This window comes from Phaethon aethereus, assembly GCF_964289735.1.
Source record: "Phaethon aethereus genome assembly, chromosome: 1".
Taxonomy (NCBI): domain Eukaryota; kingdom Metazoa; phylum Chordata; class Aves; order Phaethontiformes; family Phaethontidae; genus Phaethon; species Phaethon aethereus.
The window spans coordinates 116,829,889-116,849,812 of NC_138575.1; the positions used below are offsets into that span (position 1 = coordinate 116,829,889).

Here is a 19,924-nt window from a genome sequence, read left to right on the forward strand (position 1 = left end):
AGGATCCAGAGGTCATTACAAGGGTCATCACTCCTGGTTCCAAAGTACACAGTGATCCATTAGTACATGCCACATTGCCCGTTTATGAAATCTTCCTACTCCCCACATGACTAAAAAAACCTGAACCTGTCAGGGGAGAATAAATGAAGTGTGGGGGGAAAAACTACATGAGAGGTTAACGACCTCTTGTAATAAGCTACTCAGTTATCATTACATCGATGGTGGTCCAAGAACACCCATGGCACGGAGCTCTCTGCAAGCTGCTCAGGCGAGGTGGATTTACTTCCCTACTGTGAAGGCTCCCGGAGAGCAACCAGACACACGTGCACTCCCATTCCTCTGCCACAACGTGCCCTGCATGGTTTGGGGTGCAGTAGCCACCTCTCACCATCCACAAGGACAACTTGCGCCAGCCCAAACCAACGTGTGGCTGTGACATCTCTCTCTGCATGCTCAGGTCTGTCCAGCACGTGGCTCTTACCTTTCACCAGTACTTTGGGGACTTTTGTGTGGCTGGCACAGAAGGCACTGTACAGCTTGAACCGGTCGGCATAGTAAAGAAAGGATCCACCCAAGGAAAACAACACTTTCTAGGATTAAACAAAAACAAAAAAACATTAGGTAAAAAAAGCACATGAAAGACAGTTATTTTCCCTTCTGCCAGGTCACCTAAGTTTCCATTTAGCTTTTGGCTGACAGGACACTGCATTTTTAGAGTGTTTTCACACCATCTAGCAAGAAACAGGCCCAGCCTTGATGTCTGGATTCAGGCTGTGTGATTAACATCATTAGCCAGGTTCCAGTTAGGACAATCTGGAGACACCACTGACTATACAGGGAACTAGGTTCACAGCTCCAGAACTGTATTTAAATGCCCAAGCTTAAAACCTTATCGACATAAGTAATGACCAGAGGCGACAGGAAGGACTGGATGTATCTGACTTTGTAATGGACCAAGGCTCTAAGGAGCTGCAAGCGAGACTATTATCCCTCTGCACAAACACACCAAGATCTTCACTCTCTTGAAAATGAGTTTGTGTTAAGGGCCAAACAAGATCTTTCCCTAAGATGTCTATGCCATGGTCAAGCGTTTGCTCCGGTACCCACTTTGGAACAAGACAACACGGGGTAGGGGAGTGAGACAACACATGGGCAGCTTGCCTACAGTCAGCAGAGGGAAGCAAACTGCTGAACTGAAACTAGGAAGCCCTGAAGTCCTATTTTGTACACTGCTTTCAGACTATGCCCATAGGACAGAACCGAAAGTTACATTGATGCACATTTTATGGAAAGAGGTGGAAGCAGCAGCACCCAGAAGACCGTGCTCTCCATAAGGAGGCTTCTTCCGCACTCCTCCCTTAAAGGTCAGAGCACACAGTGGTCAGAGAAGCTTCCTCTACTAAAAAAAAAAAGGTATCTCTGTGCTCTCCATAAAGGGCGCATTTCCTACAAAACAAAAGCTGTGTTCTAGTTACGCGAGGGCAGTGTTCATGATTGCTGCTTATTTTAAACAAGCACCTAATGGCAAAGCCACACATGCACAATAAGGCAACTCTTTCAGTAGTTCTTCAGGGCTGTATGTTAGCTGAAGAGCAATCCCAGTGAAATTACTATTATTCATCAAGACATCATATCCTCTACCAAGGTGAGTGCTCAAAGGAAGAGTAAAATTCCCTGAAGACTAAACACTGTATAGCTACTTGCCATATATCCAGTATATGACTCCATTAAAAACAAAACAAAGTTTCTGTTTCCAAGCTTTCCTATTTTTTTAAAATGAATTTTATATATCTTTAGTTTACATTTCTACCTTTGATGCACATCTGCTGATAGTCGGAAGTATTTGCCATATAGTTTTGCTATGCATCAAAAGCTCAAATACAGAATTCAATTTACAGTTATGATCTCTAGCCCTAGTGGGCTTCTAAACTACTACATTAGATTTGTCAGAACAAAGTTTTTATGTAACTTCCCATTTCTAGTTTTTCCTGACAGCCTAAGACAAGAAATCTGGCAGAAGGGCAGGAATAGCATCTAAAAGCACATGGTGTTACAGATTTCTAGTGTTCTATACAGCTAAATGTAGCATAAACTACAATCGTAGCAGGATGCTTTTTCAAACAGTTCCAGTAACAGCTAACAATTAATCTCAAGCGTAAGTAGATGTAGGTTTTTTACATGAACAGTGACAGTAGCCAGACAAATACAATAAAGAGTGTTAAAGGACTACTCAGAATGTAAACAATAAGGTTACCTTAAATTGCTCAACTTTTTCAAGCTTTTCCAGGTCTGGAACCAGCCTTACTCCATCTTCAAGAGTTTTCAAGAACTCTACTTGGAATGCTACCATTTCAGTCAGATTCCCAAAGAGAACATCCAGCTAATAAGAGGAAAAAAAGAAAGATGCCGAAAATATCACTTAGCAGCTAAATCATGTTTTCTAGAACTTCAGTAATTCTCAGCCCAATTGTACAATCAGTGTGATGTCAGGAAAAAACCTTACAGACTATACATTATTGAGCAGTACGTTTATACTCTACTCAAGCCATTATTTTAAAAGGAATGGAATTCAGAATTTGTCCATAGCCCTTTGTCAGACAAGCAAGTCAAGCTGGGGGTGGAGGGAGTGGAGCTATCTAGCAGAAAGATAAGCAACAGTTAACATACCTCATCTGGTGTGAGGAACGTTTCTTTTTGTAGAGGCTTCAGGTATCTCTCCATTAAACAATTTAAGTCCTAAAAATTGAGAAAAAGATTCCCGTGTTGGTTCCTTGAACTGCCTCTAAATATTTATTCAAGTGGCAAAGATCACCGTATATCTATTCTACGATTCTTTTTGTCTAATGTATGAAGGGAAAAAAGAGTTGGATTTCACAGAATTTAAGATAGTAAAACTGTGTAAATCTTTCCTGTAAATATTTCCTGATTTTGTAAGTAAATTACAAAAATCAATACCAGATCTCACTGAGCACTGTTCCTCTGCATACCAGCTAAGTAATTTCAAAATGACAGCATAAGAATTTGGAAAGCCTACTTATTTCAGAAGTTTAAGTTACTATTCTAGGGACAGATCGTAGAATTGAATGCAGGGTAACTAAGATACATGCATGAAACGTAATCTGAAGTATTAAACAAGAAATGAACAAAGTTTTCCAGAAGGAGGAGAAACATTAGTAGACTGAAACAGCACATTGAGACCCCTTACTTTGACGTAGGTGCGTTCTGTCTCGAGAAGTTCACAGATAACCTTTCGCAGCTTATCTGCATCTGTGAGTTGTCTCATGGTAGCCTGCTGGGGTCCTGTAAATTCCTGAGGATGAGCACTTGAATCAGAAGGGTTCATTTCATGCAGACTGCGACAGAAAGCAGCGACCTGCTCTGTACTCTTTAAAAAGAAGGAAGAGGAAAGACCAGTGGTAATATTTTAAGTAAGAGCTATAGGAACGAGGAGCTGAGCCTGATTTGCAGTTAAGCAGTTGCAGCTTGGCGGCTTTTTCACAGGTACCAAAGTCCAGAAGTGCACACATCATTTTCTATATGTCTTTCCTATCTCTTGCTGACTGGGGATAAGTGCCGAGGAGGAAGGGAGAGAAAGAAGAGTTGCACAATTAAAGTTAATTGAAGTGCTGTTCAATAATATTGCTGGTTTCAGATAAGCATGAACTTTAATTAAAATAGGCTTGTCCAGCACTTAGGATTGAAAAACAAAGAAAAAGGCCCAAGAATCGGGAACCAAAAGTGACCGGGCAAACGAAACACACAGCCAACCCTCTGCCAGTTCCCTGATCTAGTTTGCAACAGCCCTGCGCATAGCTGTGTCAGCACAGCCAAGGAGACCACGCGGAGACAGAAACTGTTTCGGCTGTTTTTTGGGGAAGCAGAGCCATCTGGGGAACCAAAGCCCTGCAGGCTTCAGACACAAGCACTTTGGGAAAGTAACTGTACGTCTGGAAACATGCCCTGCAGGGTGAATTTCTTCCCTGCAAGTCAGGTTTTTCAGAGCTGCTACATCTAGCTGGTTTCTTTAATGTTTAATCAGCTGTCTCTATATAGAGACAGTTATCCTCTCTTCACCTCCCCATGTTAGATCATCTCCTCGCATCCTTCATTATACTGAAAAGCTTGGAGCAAGTATAGTCTCTGGTGTCAGTGACAGCCCCAGGCTTCTAGGGTTGCCAAAGCAGCAGCATGCCCCGTCTCCGTCCCTCCCAGAGACCTGGAGGGGGCACGGGAGGGAAAAGAGCTGCTGCGCTTGATCATATCTCTCTAACCTTCTGTGTCTAATCCTGCCATGGCATCTTAATCCAGATTTAGAGGCTTCCCAGCACTGCCTCTGTATCCCTCCAGCCCATACTAAAACAATTTACCCAAAATTAGGCTATTCAAACAGAGATTATGGAGGGGAGGGCAGGGGAGAAAGGGAAAAAGCACACCACCACCCCTCTGCAGTTTGCAGACAGCACCCTGCTCTTTGGGAGGTCACTTCACTCCCACCAGCTGGTAGCAACACCATTGCCCGGAGCCTGCGCTACCCTACGGCTTCGTGATGACCCAGTGCTGAAGAATTTTTTAAACCGCGCAGTTTGCTCACACATAGCTATCTTCCTCTCTCAGTGCACCTACAGTGCTATGCAGCCATGAAGCTGAAGAGGACCATTAACCATGCTAGTGATAAGTAAAGGATTTCCTTCCATAATACAGTTGCTTTCCCTAAAGGTATCTTATGGCTGTAAATGCTCACCTGAATGTACCCTGCAAGGCATATTAGCAAAGATGCCTGTTCTGCAAAGGACAATTTTTTTCAGGACGCAAATGTAAGCAATCAACTAACTGTAACTGGTATCTATACAACAATGCCTCTTGGACACAGTTTATTACAGGAAATATATTTATCTTCAGTATCTGAGGTTTAACTCAGATGAGGAAGAAAAGAAAAATGTTGTAAACTGAGGGCAGGTGGAAACAGTGAGTTGAACCAGTCCATTTCCAACTAATTCAGCTTCTGGTAATGGTGCATCTCACAAAGTTGGATTTCTTTGTTAGTCAAAGTAATTCCTTTTATTTCTCAGCAAGGTTCCACCTATACTTGCTGTACTCTTAAGTATACCCAAACATACTCAAACTTTTAGGTTAAGTTTGCATGAGCTTTCAACAGGTGCAGCCTTGATCCCCGCAGTCCCAAATCCACAAAGCACAGCAGGTGAAAGTCTGGCTCCAGTGCAGGCGGAAAAACCCTACCTGAGTTACCTGCTCTGCTGGAAGGGGACAAAGAACTGACAGTAAATATTAATCTGAGCCTGCAGAGACCTAGAATAGGTATGGTTTTCCTCAGAAACGTTTAGCTTTGCTAAGACTATTTCTTGAAAGAATATTTGAGGAAGGCATATCCAGTGACATTTTGTTGTAAGAGCCAACCATACAATTAAAAATATTTATAATGTATAAAACATCATATGCATCAAACTCCAAAAATAAACCAAGTGTTTTAAGCAGTTCATGCTTGATACCCTGCAGGCAGCTCACCATCCTATGCATTAACTTGCAGTAAGTTGCAAGGAAAATGGGTCACCCAGAAAGAGAGAGAAAATCCACTTATACCGTGAAACACCAGCGAAATACTGACAAGTAGTTGAAAATTGGATAACGGTCATACAGGCACACAGTCCGCCCCAGAAGGAATAGTTACACCCACATGCCAAAAAGGAAGCATAGAAGACTTTTAAAAGCCTTAACTCTACTTGTGCACACTTAAACCGCTTGCTGACTTCAGCCATGCCCAGCTCCAGCCGGCAGCAACCAAGCTCTGCCCTGCCGCTGCCCTGCCTTGCGCCTTTCACGTATTTCCCAAGTATAATTCACCTGATACTCGAGGGACAGATGAAAAATCTCAAGCACAATAATGTTCACAGACACGTTTTCTTGTTTGTTCATTGACCAAATTGTCTCGTTTCGTTCCCAAACGTAATCCTTTCTACCTTATATTTACTTCAAAAAAATTTGTTTCTAGACAGCAGATGCATATTGCACCCAGAGTGGTTCAGAACGCAGCTGCTTTGCTGAAAACTCTTGAACAGTATTAACAAAAGCCTCTCTGTCCCCATTCTCCTAGAGAAAGTGGATAGAGTAGAGAAGGTCTGGAATAGTAACAGATCCTTTTATCTCCCAGTACCAGCTCTGTTTGCCAGCTGCAACAATGCTAGCACTGAACCAGGATTTCTCTAGGAGAATTACAGCGTTGCACTTCAGGCACAATTCTGTGAGCAATCCCAACTAGCAACCTTAAAATGAGATGGAGGGCTGGACAACTGGGCTGTAAAGCAAAGTTTACTTTGCAAGTACATTAACCCCTCCTCTGCAGGGGTCTCAGCAGAGGAGCTCATCCCACATCCTTCCTGTGCAGGAGGAGCAAGTTCTTAAAAGTCATCAAGCGCGTTGATGCTGCCCACCGTGGGGAGTTTTGGCTGCCTGCCCTGTAGTTGTGAGAGCAGAGTGCCATTTCCCTGTGCACTCGCAGCATAAAGACATATGGATGCCTGGGCATCAGGCAGATTGCCCACTTGAACGGCACGCAGCACCTCTGTCCCGCCACGGATGGCAAACTCTAAGCAGGATTGATCTCCCAAACAAAACTCAGGCAAACCGCATCCTTTCACACATTGCCAGGACCGCTAATGACATTGCACAATAACAAAAGGCCTCTGCAGGGTATATATGTTACAGCTTAGCCTCGAATTTACAACCTGAAAATTAAAACAGCATGAAAATGCATTTAACTGCTAATTACTTAGACTAGTCGCGTTGCACAGTAGATCTGCTCACCAAATACAGCATATGGTACAGAGAGTCACCGGCTCTCCCAGCGCTTTCGTTCTTGAGTTTACGGTTAACTCTCCAAAAAGCTGACATCGCTGGAAAGACAGTATTGCCAGAGCTGTCACTCAGCTAGGAGGAAAATCCCAGTTCTCCACATATTCAGCTGATCCAAAAGGCTTTCCCACTCCAGACAGGTACTCCGTGCTGCTTACTTACACAGAAGACGGCTGTGTTTTAATAAGGAAGGACAGTGACTGTATTTCTTGAAGCAAAGCCTTTCCGCATGTGTCATTTGCCGCTGGCCTCTTTCGCTCACCACATCAGCTGGAATAAAGAGCCAGCTACCAGGCAACGCCGAGAACTCAACACTGCTCTTCATAGACTCATTAAGAGGAAAACTTCAGCAGAGAAGCTGAAATGCAGCAAAGCAGAGGTGAAGGCAGCCCGGGAATATAAATGTCTGTTGCCCGTGGCTGAGCATGAGCCGATTGGCTCTAAACAGCACTGCCGGAGAATATTAAACATTTGAAGGGACAGAAGCACAGAATTAAAAGAACTTAAAAAAGCCAGTTATGCCACTGGAAAATCTACTGCTCAAATCCCTGTTTTAATCCTTTCACATCTACTGCCACACACTGAAGGTTTTGAGACTTCATTCTTGTCTTGAATAATGCTGCAGAGAGAAGACGACCTATTTTCTCAGAAAAAATACCTCTAAATGGTATGTACATGTACACACACAACCCCTTACAGCATGCTCCCCTCAGCACAAGTGCTGCAATCTTTCATTTCAAGAGGTAGATGTCTTTAATTAGAAACAAGGAGAAATAAGTTAAAATACTGCAGGACACTCATGACAGCTTTTAAAACACATCCCCAATCAAATTCAAAGGACCGTTACAGGAAAAAAACATGCACGAAGACTGGTCTTGAGATTAAACACAGTACCTATCTGTACCTAGCCTTTGGTAACCTGCAACACTAAGCACTCGCACATATAATCAGTTTTCAGGGTACCTCCTTTGAACCTCGATTTATTCTACAATATTTAAAAGGCCAAAACAGTCAGGTCACCACAGAGGCAAGTAACCATTTAAGAAATGACTCTGGTATGAAACGTTCCCAGTATTCTGTTAAACTGGAGACTGACAGAGAGGCATCATCTAGATTTCGTTTCATAAACAGCCTGAAACTGGAATTCATATGCTAGATGAAAACAAGCCTGAAGAGGTGGCAGAGTGCAGGTTTTCCTTTCCCCCACTCTCCTCCCTTTTGACTCCCACACAAAATGGGGAGAGAAAGGGAAGTCAGGAGCCCAGCCCAGGGCAGAAGCAACTGGGCACACAACTCACACCACTGCCAGTTACATGGCTTAAAGGAAACGAGTTGCACCCGGAAAGCTTGCCTGCTTGCTACTGTTTACATAGATTTCAAGCCAAGAGAGATACTGGACCTAAGAGGGCTGGCTGACAGCATTACGAAATTAGATAGGGAGTGAGTGCAAAGAACAACAGCTATCCCACACCACTGCATTGCAGACGCCTCAAGCCACCTTGGAAATGGGTTTCTAGTATTTTATAGGAATAGCTCTACAGACATCCCATTTTTGCTTGTTATTACAATCCTTTGACAATAGTGATGGAGAAGCAAACTCCACATTATCAGGTCTTTAGGATATACAGAAGATATAAGATTTTCAGAAAAGGGAGGAATCCTCAGACCTACTGGTGTACCCTTCAAATCCACCATCCATCAACAGCTTGGAGGCTTTTGCAGATTAAGAAAAAAATACACCACTACTAAGGAAACACACACCCACGTGCACACATGCTGGGCTGGGGAAGGGAAAGAGACAGCTGGGAGGGAGGAGGAGGAGAAGGGAAGGCACATTCAAGTACCTCCTGTGTTGTACATCCACATATCACCTACGTGATAAAATTACAGGTAAGTCAGAAGGGACCCAAAAGTCCAGCTTTTGGTAGGATTTCACACAGCTTACCTTCATAAAAAGCCTACCCAGCTTGTGCTACAAGAGCAGATGAAGGAGACCTGCGGCACTGTGTTCCTCTCCGCTTCCCATGAATTATTAACTCTCCCCTAGGATCGCTTTTGCTGGCTGGAGAGCCGGGAAGTTTCCTTGGAGAAGCTCAGAGCTCTCCTCCTCTGCAGCGCTCTGCGGGCATCAGCAGACCACCAGCACCACCTGTGTTTGCAGGATTAAGCCCTGCCTCAGGATCGTGCTATCGCAAGGCAAAAGACAACCCAAATGCTATTTTCAGATCTTCAGCTGCTAATGCTGCATCTGTGCTGAAAGAAGGGGAACTCTGCATTCATCTGGCAGGCTCCAGCGCAGTTTAAAATGGATTTCCTCTACTGCCCAGTAGTGAATAGATAAGAGTGCTCCTGCCCTGCTTTTGCCAAGAAGCGCAGAAAGTAAAGAAAATCTTCCCTGAACTCCACCGTCCAAGGGAGACTGGAAGCTGTGGCAGTGATGACAACACAAGGGAACATGCCCCTCCTGGTGGTATGAGGGCAGAGCTTTTCACTTCCCACGTACAAAAATAACCCATATAAAACAGCGCTGAGGACATCTGCTTAAATCTTCTGCACCATAATCCTAGGAGCCTGGAAAGGTGTGGCAGTGCATGGACAGAAAAACACCTGTTTTATAGTGGGCAAGGGCTTTTTTCCTCAACCGTACCAGCCGGGTGGTGACTTCCCATGGGAAGACACGTGTTGCAGACTCCTTACTCCCTGCGCAGATCAGCTTTCCCAAGCACACAGAAAAGCAAAGGGCTTAGGAAAACCCTCCCATTGATTGAGCTTTTTTCCCCTCCCCTCTACCATATACTGTAATTCTCTATAGGCATTGCAGAATAATTTGGGGGGTTTTATAGCTTTTGCTAGAGAGGAACCACAAAGAAAGCCCACATAGTACAGAGCTTTTCCATGGGAATAGGGGCAAGGGCATTCATGAGTTTGCCAAATTGACCACATTTTTTATATATATATTTATATATATGTGTACACACACACACTACATGTACATGTCTCCTTCCTGTTTTGCGGAAGACCATTTCAAGCAGTTTGTACCATAACAAACAGAATGCAAAGTAAAATGCCTCACTCTCCTCTCTATCACACAAACAAAACAAGACATATTTCTGAATTTTAAAAGAAAACATGTACCGATGTCAACATTTCATTTACAGAAAGACAGATGTTCATGTCGTTGGAAACCAAGGCTTATTAGAGTTACAAGTTACTCTTCCAATATACGAATATTAAACATTAGAGCTGCTAACGCAGTTTAACTAAATCTGCTGAGCCACAGGGCTAATCATGTAATCCTTACGCCTTGCTTCAGGCAACTTACAGCTCTGAGATCCAGGAGGCAAGATGCAAAATGGAGCCCCACAGCCTATCACACAGTTCAGAAATAGAAAGCTATGGAAAACACAGCGAGAACATTTATTTCCCCAAGCAGCAATGTGTTACGCTCGGTGCTCTTCCACAGCTTCAGCAAAGAGACTGTTTTTTGAGCATGTGAAAATCCCATGTATTTACAGTTAAAAATCCCAGAGTATCAACATACACTTCCACTTGCTGAAGAAGAAATTCTTTGTACTTACAAGAATAAGTTCCGTAATAAAACCTGGAAACAAACTGTACAAGTAATCACCTTCTCTGCATGCAAACTCTGCATATATTTCATGCATAGGAATGTTTTTTCTTATCTGACTTCCACTGTCTGGCTATCAAAGACAAAACTACAGGCTAGCATGACATAAGAGATCAGGAAACAAGAGGCCAAGGTCTTTTCCTTCCTTTTGCTACAACGATGAGTAGACTAGCACAGGAACCAGCTCACAGCTCACTATAACACATTTTAGTTAAAACAACAGCTGAAATAACCCACACCTATACGTAAGCATAGAGTAAGATCTGATTCTCACTAGATCATTAATTCTGTAGAAAAATAACTATAAGCTCTCACCAGCACCTATACAACAAATACCTAAAAGCAATCAGCATCTTTAAAATAATATCACTCGATTCTGCCTCAAAAACCACTAATCACACCTAATGTTGTGTAAAGCTCCCCAGCACCGCAGCAAGTGCAAGCTACCAACCACAGCGAAACCCATCCCTTAATAGATGGCAATTAGCAATCCATTTGCACAACCTCTTAGCTATAATTTGAGAGTTTTGCTGCAATTTAAGGTAGATTGGCTATAATTAGTTTGCATTTGAAAACTAGCATGTGCACTGTGCTATTGATTTAAGGAAATACTGTTTAACTTACATTCCTCCTATGCCTAGAAATCAATAAGGAGTAAGAAATTGTAATAATCCACCTGATCTTTTGGTTTACCTGACCAGCTCCGGTGAGGGAGGCAATAAACAGCCCATTTAAAACTGGGAATATTATCACAAGATACTGAAGATGTGAACGAACCCTTGAAAAAAAGGGCACAAGTCTTGCTTAAGAGGTAGTGATGTGCCATAATCGAAGCTGTAATTTGTTACATTCAATATCATCCGTAAACACCTTAAAAGTAAGATTAACATTTTCCCAGGAAAGATGCTCTAATGGTGTGCAGCTGTGAAGCCAGCACATCAGCTGTGGCTGACTGCGCCTTCGCTCCTTGTCATGTGAAAATGAAACTTTCTCACCTTGCTCATCTTATCGGCTTCATCAGATGACTCCAAGTCTTGCGCTTCTGCCTCCTCTGGAGCTGTCTCAACAGAGCTGTCCTGGTTGCCGCAAAGTGAGTGCCCTGCTGAAATTGAGATTTGTGTGAGAACCCAACCATAATTCCCAAAAATTCAAAAAACTGGGCACAACAGACGCAGAGCTCCCATGGAGGGCAGGGCCCCATCCTACACACAAGTACATGCCAAAAAGACATTATGCCAGAGGTGCTCCATGACCTCAGAGGACTACCTCGGTTTACAGCAGGGGCCAGGATTAACTACAGGTGTAAAAATAAACAGGTTACGGCCAGACACACTATTTAGTTGGAAACTACAAAAGCCGATTCAGAGATAAGGCCAAAATGCCACACTGAAATTCTTACGTTTAGCATTAATTTCTTGGTCAGTGAGCAAATGCCCACCTTTATACTTCAGTGGTTTCAAATGGAAACTGCAGTATCGGAACAGGCAGGCTGTGCCAAGAAGCAAGTCTTGGTCAACCCTTCCTCCAAGTTAAGTTGAACGTGATGATTTTAAACTGCTTGCAGTTTTGGCCTAACACACCCACTACTGAGTTTCAACCTTGATTTTTAAGGAAACAAACCCGGTTTTAGGAGTCTATTATATTAACTGAAAACTAAGTTTCATTTCCATCAGTACGTGGCAACAACTATGTACCCCAGCGCCTGAGCACTCTTCTGGAGACTATGTTGTTGATACAACTAGTAACTCCTTTGTGACTTTTTGTAAGTAGATGATGAATCGGCTTTAAGTGCCAAAAGAAAGAAGAGAACTAATCCCAGCCTGAGCGCTCTGTGCACAAGTAACTTTTGGGGGGATCTCATTCTCTGACTCAAATAGCTCTAAGGAGCAGTATTACTGCACCTGAGCCCGTCTTCACAGAAAAACAGATTTCATATACATTCAACTTCCAGCTATGGCAAATTATAATGGCCAGTGATGGACCGAACTCTGCTAGGAAACTCCTGTATGTCTCAACTGACCTTCAAGCCAGCATAAAGAGATACTTTGCAGCAGCTGAGACACTAATTCCTTTTACCTTTCTCCCTCCCCTCCCCTCAACCCCGTAAGGAAGAGTTTTTTTCTGCAGTGCCAGTTCTGGGGCTGGATGGGGAAGAGAGGTTTCTGAGTATGCCTCCCTGCCTGCATCCTGCCACACGAATAGGGCAGTGAATATCCCATCAGGGATTATACCTTTTATTTCATTACGTTTATTCTTCAGGTAATGCAGAAGAGCCTAATCAAAGTTCAACGGATGCAGCAACACAGAAAATCCCCGCTTTTTAAAACGTAAGACTCAATAGACTATATTAACATAATTTTTGGTTGTACTGTTAGCACGTAGCATTTCAATATTTTGGTGGAACTTTTCTGTAGCAGAATAGAATTTTTTTCAAACCAGTGGTTGGGGTTTTTTTTTTGTTTGCTCTCCCTATGAATAGAAGCACCCCAACAGCAGCACACTAGCATGTTGTCAGCACGCAGTGGTCCAGCAGCCATCCCCTCTTATCCACTACTAGGCTGAAACGTGGACGTTTTACAAAGATTTAGCAGTGATTTAGCACATCAGATGCAGCACCATTTCTATGTTAGTCCCATGCTGACTCTCATGTTACTTGCTATTTTTCAATTAGACATTTCAATTTAGGTAAGTCACGTATATTTGTCTATACGGAGCATTTAGCTAGATAGCAATGCTGTGAGTAAAAAGGCCACAGTGATGATAACACACATCTGTTATACTGACATATTTCAGTGAAACACTGTATGGTTTGGCCAAAAAGGCTGTAATAGCATGGATAGTCCCTTTAATTCAGATAAAACGGCTAGCTGCTTTAAAATCAAGACATTTTGAAAAAACAAACCTTGATTACTTGCATCTGGTATATTTGTTTATATTTATACTAGAATGAAATCTAGTTCATGATACAGAAACGGTATGTTTCCTAAACGAATGAGAAAAATACTGCTGCCCCTTCACTGCAATTGGAAAGCCACTGCTCTTCTTCCAAGGACTTTTATGTTAATGCACAACACTGGTTCACAAGCACATCCTAGGTAAGGTTCTCTACATCAAGACTGAGGGCAGAGATCCAGGTCTGGGTCCCTCAGTACCCTTCAGCTGCTGTTCTTGCAATAGTTTTCAGCCACCATTCCAAAAAAAAAATTTGCACGACTGTACAAGATTTCCACTTTGCTGAGTCTGGAAATAACTTGGAAAAATTGGAATTCAGAAATCCGGAAATAAATTCAGAACATATCCTGCATGCTGGGATGGAGCTATCTTGGACATCAAATGAAATTAAAAGGACATAAGAGGTAGTTCATAGCTGAGCTTCTGGAAGACATGACTCTCCTCTGAAAAGACAGGGTTTACCTTTTAAAAAGATGTGCCTGTAGCGGTTGTTTGGCAACACAAAATCCACTTGAAGAAATGCTTTTTCTGTAAGAAGTTAGATTTTCTGAGCCTTGCCCAGATTTTATCAACTTGGGCTATCAGCTTTCTGGTCTTTCTATTAATGTGTGAAAAAATACTTAAAACCCTTAAGCTATCCATTAACAAATAAGAGAAAAAATGTGCTATGTGTAATAATTTCTTTTGGGCAGTCTGTGTTTTTTCACTGCAATTAATTTCCCATTACAAGCTGTGTGAAATACATCTTAACAGCTGTTTCTCACCCCAAGCCAATACAAATAATGTTTGTTTGGGGGTTTTGGTTTTTGCTTTTAAGCTACCACTTTTCCTTTTCCTGTATGTTAAAACACCACTTAATCTGTTTCCTGCAGTATAAACACTTTTACCCAGTAGACAGCAATCTTTCACTTACGCTTTAATAAGCAGTCACACAGTACATGTGCTAAGGGTTATTTCTAATGTCTTAAGCTGCCCAAGCCAAACTTTAGCAGGTTTATCTGCTGGTTGTTAAACGCAGGCAATCAGTTCAATAACGCAGCACGTTCCTGCCTTTTAATACCTTCCAGTTAGCGTCCCGTTTGTGGCAGGTTCATTACATCATTTTATTTTTGCCCTGTAAATCTTTATTTAGCTCTGCAAGGAGCTGGGAGGACGATGTGCTCATTTCCTGCTGCAGTAACTGAACGCTGCCCAACCACCACCGTTTGCTAGGGACGGTAACACATGGGCTTCACTTGACATTAAGGAATTAGAAAGGGAAATCCAAAAAGCAGCAGGAAAAGGGGGTCAAATCCATGTGGCCACCAGCACAGATGGAGGTCACACAAGCTCCCAAGTTGCCTCAGCAGTGTAATATCCGTGACATTATGACTAATGCCCGTTAAATAACTCCTACTTATGGCTAAAACTAACAAAATAAGAGGAAGTTTTCTATCACTGGAGCAAAAGTGCTGGGGCTTAAAGGCCTGGAGAATCACGTAAAGCTTAAGCACCGTTCCAGCACTTGGCTAAAATTTTCCATGGCTGCTGCTTCCAATTTGCAGGGTTGCTGTCACTCAACATTTTCATGAGACTTCCACGGTATTTGGTACTGCTCTTAAAGCCCGCTTCTTGGTGCCAGACTTTTTTATTGTAAATGCAGTAGAAATAAATATTCCTAACCAAGCTCTGTCAGCTATGGTGCAAAGCTCAGAGGTGCACATCCTACTAACACAAAAAGCAGCACACAAATCAGAAAACCCTGCATCTCGATGCCTTATTCCTCAGTATGTGGAATGGGCAATACTGAATTTACTCCTCTCGGTGGCAGCAACAGGAAAGTGCTGGCAAGGGCAGCCACCTTATGGGCTGTGGGCCAGAAGCAAAAACAGGCTTGGATGGTTGAAAGCTTTGATGTGTAACTTTAAGGTGCCTCAGCCTCCTAAGCAGGTTGTTTTACGCATCTCAGCGCACCACACACCACCTTGTCGTGCGATTGAGGCAGAGCTCTGGGACTGCTGCAGCCGGCCAGCGAGTGTCGGGGACCCAGGAGCTCAGCCCCGTGCCCTTCCCTGCCCGCCTGCCACTGCTTGCTCCTACCGGCAAAAGGTGCGTCATGCTCCTCTGTACTTTCACTGATGAAACTCAGTGATACTGGAAGTCAAATATAGGCATTGCTTAATCGTTTTCAGAGGTAAATAAGGAGCAATGCCCATCCGAGATGAAACCACAGAAGAAATACAGGCAGAATGTGACTACCCCAGCTCAATCCCAGCCAAGACACTCGGGTGTCTGTGCTCCTGCGAGAAGTGCTGTGAAGGTTTCAGTGGCCGAGTGCTTTCCGTGGCTCATGTTTGACTGTAGTCTTAAAAGAAAAGAATATCCCTCGGTTCAACAGCAGCTTCCTTAATCAGAAAGTGTCATTTCTAAATGCTGCTGGGGAACAGCCCTGTTAAGACAATGGAGTACCTTTCGAAAAAGAAGCTGTCATGAATGGAACAATTTTAATAGAAATTGTTAGGGAACTGTCTCTCAGATTAAATTTTTATTTGAGACAAAGTTTCACCTATACATCTACAATAAAAAAGGCAAGCATGCATTTTTTTTTCTTTTTTAGAAGAATTCTGGTTAACTTTGAAAGACTGAAACATAAAAGAAGAAAACATCTTTACACAGGGGAATTCTGTCCCATTGGGAAGACCCATAGAGCTGATAACATCTCCAAAGACCTGTAAAACCCAGCTACAACTATCACAGTTACAGTCAACTGAGCGACCAAAGAACAGCATAGGAATGAACCGGGGAATTCTGCCTTTCCTAGAGATCTACAGAAGAAGCCCCGTAAGTCTCTTCCCCTTTTGACAGAACTCTATTGCTTCCCTTTCCATTTCAACTAGGTAATAAATTGTACAAATGTAGAAAAATGTATGCTGAATGTCATTCAATTAATTCACTCTTCTTGGGAAAAAAATGCAGATTCAATGAAACCTTCCCTGTACCAGTTGTGCCACCGCCACTTTTTACCCTCCCCAGGTCAGGAGCCTAGTCAAACACCTGTAATATGCTTGAGTAGCCCCTTCGGAATAAACAGGAGTTTCCACAGATGTAAAAATGAAGCACGTGCTCAGGGACTTTGGAAAAGAAAAGAAAAACCAGCCTTTCCTTCTGCAAGTATCGTGCTGCAGCCTCGGGCTCGCGGAGCCAGCAAAGGGAGCGGCAACCCGGCAAGGATATTAAGATTAGAAACCCGTGGGTGAGGGCGCAGGTATGCTTAATGCAGCTAAAATGGGAAGGGTCAGAAGCCCAAAGCCGCAATGCAAAAAATAACATGCTAAAAGCCATGCTGCTTGTTTCAGCAGCAGCTCAGGCAGACTTCAGAAAATCCAGAAATTAGACCTCTCAATGCAATTCTGACTGAGGCAACATCCTTGAGCTTCAGCTTTTAAGCTTCTAGAAAACAGATCTTGTGAACAACAGTTCTGCATGTCTCTGATTAATTATATGCAAGACCCTCAGATTGCTGGTGCAGTAAATGCCCCTGGAATTGTTAAACCAAGCACTGAATGATAACAATATTTTTTAATATGCTTTAAAAGGTATGAAATCAGTTGTCTGCCTCAGGAAAATAATCCTGAAGAAATTAACGTTACTGTTAGTCTCAGCTTGTTCTGAAATCCAAATTACTTCGCCTAAGGGGACCTGTGACAGGACGAGGATGGAATGAAAAATAGTGGTCATTCTTATAGCACAGTGAAAGTTTGTTTCCATTTTATACCACAGTCCTTAAAGTGCATGTTAACTTCTGCCTCTGGTTCTCTTTCTTTCTGAATGACAAAATAATAGACTCCTTAAAAATACCTAACTGCTTCATATCTAGAAGATAAATATACACATTCAAAACAGAGGTATACTTTTTTAATCATTTATACATTCTGCACAGTGATTTATATGGCTCACAGTTATCCCTTCAGAGTTATCCCTCATGCTAGAGGTCTCCAAAATACAGGAGCGTGCAAAGCCTAAACCTCAGAAACTCTACCCCAGAGTAAAAAAGGTAGTGAATTGTGTGGAGACCACAAGCAAATACGGATACTACTCCCATTTCCAAATCCCTTTCTAATCACATAGTATCTTTTTTATGACTCTGGGGAGATGCAACACTGTGTTTCCAGCTTTCAGCCTCTCATTCACTGGATTGAGTGAAGCAGAATGGGGAGACAAAACACTCCTCATGGGGAGGAGAGACACAGCTCTCACTGATCCCTTTGAGGCAATAAGGCAAACATGCTGTGGGGCTCCAGACAGAATGAGAGCTATCCCTCCTCAACCAGATTTATGCAGACTGTGTTAGCAGCAGTCTTCAGAGAAGACTGAAAGCCAGGAAAAACAATAATAGATGAAAGGAGCAGAACTTGCGACTCTGCAAACCTGATGCAGCGTGAATTCCTAGGGGAAAGTATATATCATACTGAAGATGATATTTTTCACATCAGTTAGCAATATAAAATCCAAGGTCATTTCAAGAATAACCTGTTAAGTAAACACAATGAAATAACTGCTGCCACAGAGCTGATTTGCAGCTCCAGCCCCAATTTCAGTATATACAAGGCAGTTCCCAGATAATGGAACAGCTGTAAGAGACGTATTTAACAGGCGCACTTGCAGTCACTTCAGGGAGGTCGACTGCCAGAAACAGCCCCACTTTGCTGCTGGAAGACTTCCCACTGAGTAATAAGGCGTTAGGAAAGCTTGCTTAAAAAGAAGTAATACAGCATCTTTCTCTTGAAAACACACAATATGATTTGCCTCACACAAAAGATCTATCCTTCTTCACAGCCGATGAAGAATTGCTAGTGAAGAAGATAATGACAGGACATCAGCACGTCGGTCAACCAGACCCTGAATTTCTGGAGAATGCATGTGCCTACAGGTGATTTATACCTGCTGGCATTCTGGCTCAGCAATGTTTCACCCCCCTGCTGAAAGGGGGGTGGGGGGGTGAGTACACTACTTCAGGACCAAAGAAAAAATCTGCATGCTATAAATAAAGCATATAACAGAAATCACTGAGCTCATCTGCCTAGCCAGCCAAACTGCCAGTTTGCCAGGACACAAATAAATGGGTCAGTGGGTATTTCATACTTGACTGCTCTCTACAAGAAGCTGTGGAGCTGAGACCAAAAATCTAAGATACAGGCACAATCTCCCAAATAAAAGCACATATCCCTTTTTAAAATTTCATGTGGATCCCATTTTAGGTATGAATCCCTGAAAAAGCACAGGGCTAGAAGAAAGGCTTCAGTAAAGCATCATGTTCTACAAACACCTAGAGGGAAATTGATGGGGAAGATCAAAATACCTGCCTCCCAATTGCACACTTGGGTACAGATCCTTGATTCCACTCCCACCTCAGGCTAAGTCATCTCAAATTAAAGCATCGGTGTTATTCAGCTTTAAACACCGTTTCAACATCGTTCTTCAGAGGCATATTTCATATGGCAACTACAGGCACTTTCAGAAGCTGCCAGACACACCTGCACACCTGCTGATGAGCTATTGTGTCACTTCTGTTGGTTAAAGAAGTATTCCTCCCCCTTTGAGGAGGAGTGAAGGCAATTCCCACCTCAACGTTTGCCGAGTTTTGAAGGAAAGCAAATGTCAAGAGAGCTCTAGCTTCTGTGCCGCTTGTTGCCTGAAAGAGAGAGCGAAGGAGCTGACTACCGCACACCAGAAGTGAAGGGCAGCTGTACCAAGAGAAATCTGAAGGGAAAAGGAAGCCCCACAGCTTAGTCCCGGTCCTGGGGGGCTATGTAAGAAGGAGGTGCTTTGGCCCACCAGACAGTTCACGGGCTCACTGTAGGACATGGAAAAACAAGCAGCCATTCCACACCATTGCAATAACCACAAAAAGCCGGCTTGGGAGAAGCTTACAAAGGAGGACAGACATGACTCAAGTTGAGAGCAGCAAAGGAAGTTGTGTCTACAAAGAAGCACAGGCGGGAGCTCTGATTTTGCCATGGTATGTCCATCAGCTGCATCCTATGTCTTTATTTCACATGGGGCACGTGGCGTTATTACTGGGCAACGTTAAAAGGCAAATGCTAGGCTCTTCAGACATGTTTGGCAAACAGTGCGCTATCACACCCTCAGCAAGGAAAAGGACCTCTCGGAGACCCTCAAAATAATCATGCAGAGAACTGACAGTGGCAGAGAAACTGCTTGTTGAGACCAGCTGTTGAGACCCTGTATTATGAAATGTGACTTCTCTGCCTTAGAAATGACTACGTTGCATAAAAGAAAAGTCCCACTTCCCAATTCTTTGCACCCAGGGCAGACACTCACTTCAGTGAAGTCAGGGTATGAGGACTCAGCACTCAGGGTTTCGGTGAAAAATCACAGGCAAGGCCAAAAGGATGGGGCCCGTGAAGAGCTGGTGTTGAGTAGGAAATGGGGGCATCTTGTGGCCAGCTATAAAAATGTACAAGAGGAGCTAGATTT

General features: G+C 43.1%; 1 protein-coding gene across 3 annotated transcripts in view; it reads right to left on the bottom strand.

Annotated features, from left to right (window-relative positions):
* The window catches only part of TIAM1 (TIAM Rac1 associated GEF 1), a gene marked incomplete at its 3' end in the record, with an annotated part of 83,736 nt that overhangs the window by 10,699 nt on the left and 53,113 nt on the right, over nucleotides 1–19,924 (bottom strand). For 2 of the 3 annotated variants that reach the window (XM_082003241.1, XM_082003240.1), the window contains 5 exons: nucleotides 11,491–11,594; nucleotides 3,206–3,385; nucleotides 2,668–2,736; nucleotides 2,255–2,380; nucleotides 482–590 (listed from right to left, as the gene is read on the bottom strand). In XM_082003241.1, the coding sequence (XP_081859367.1) occupies nucleotides 482–590; nucleotides 2,255–2,380; nucleotides 2,668–2,736; nucleotides 3,206–3,385; nucleotides 11,491–11,594 (588 nt within the window). Of the gene's footprint in view, nucleotides 1–481; nucleotides 591–2,254; nucleotides 2,381–2,667; nucleotides 2,737–3,205; nucleotides 3,386–11,490; nucleotides 11,598–19,924 lie in introns of all 3 variants that reach the window. The other variant, XM_082003239.1, reaches the window with a different exon arrangement.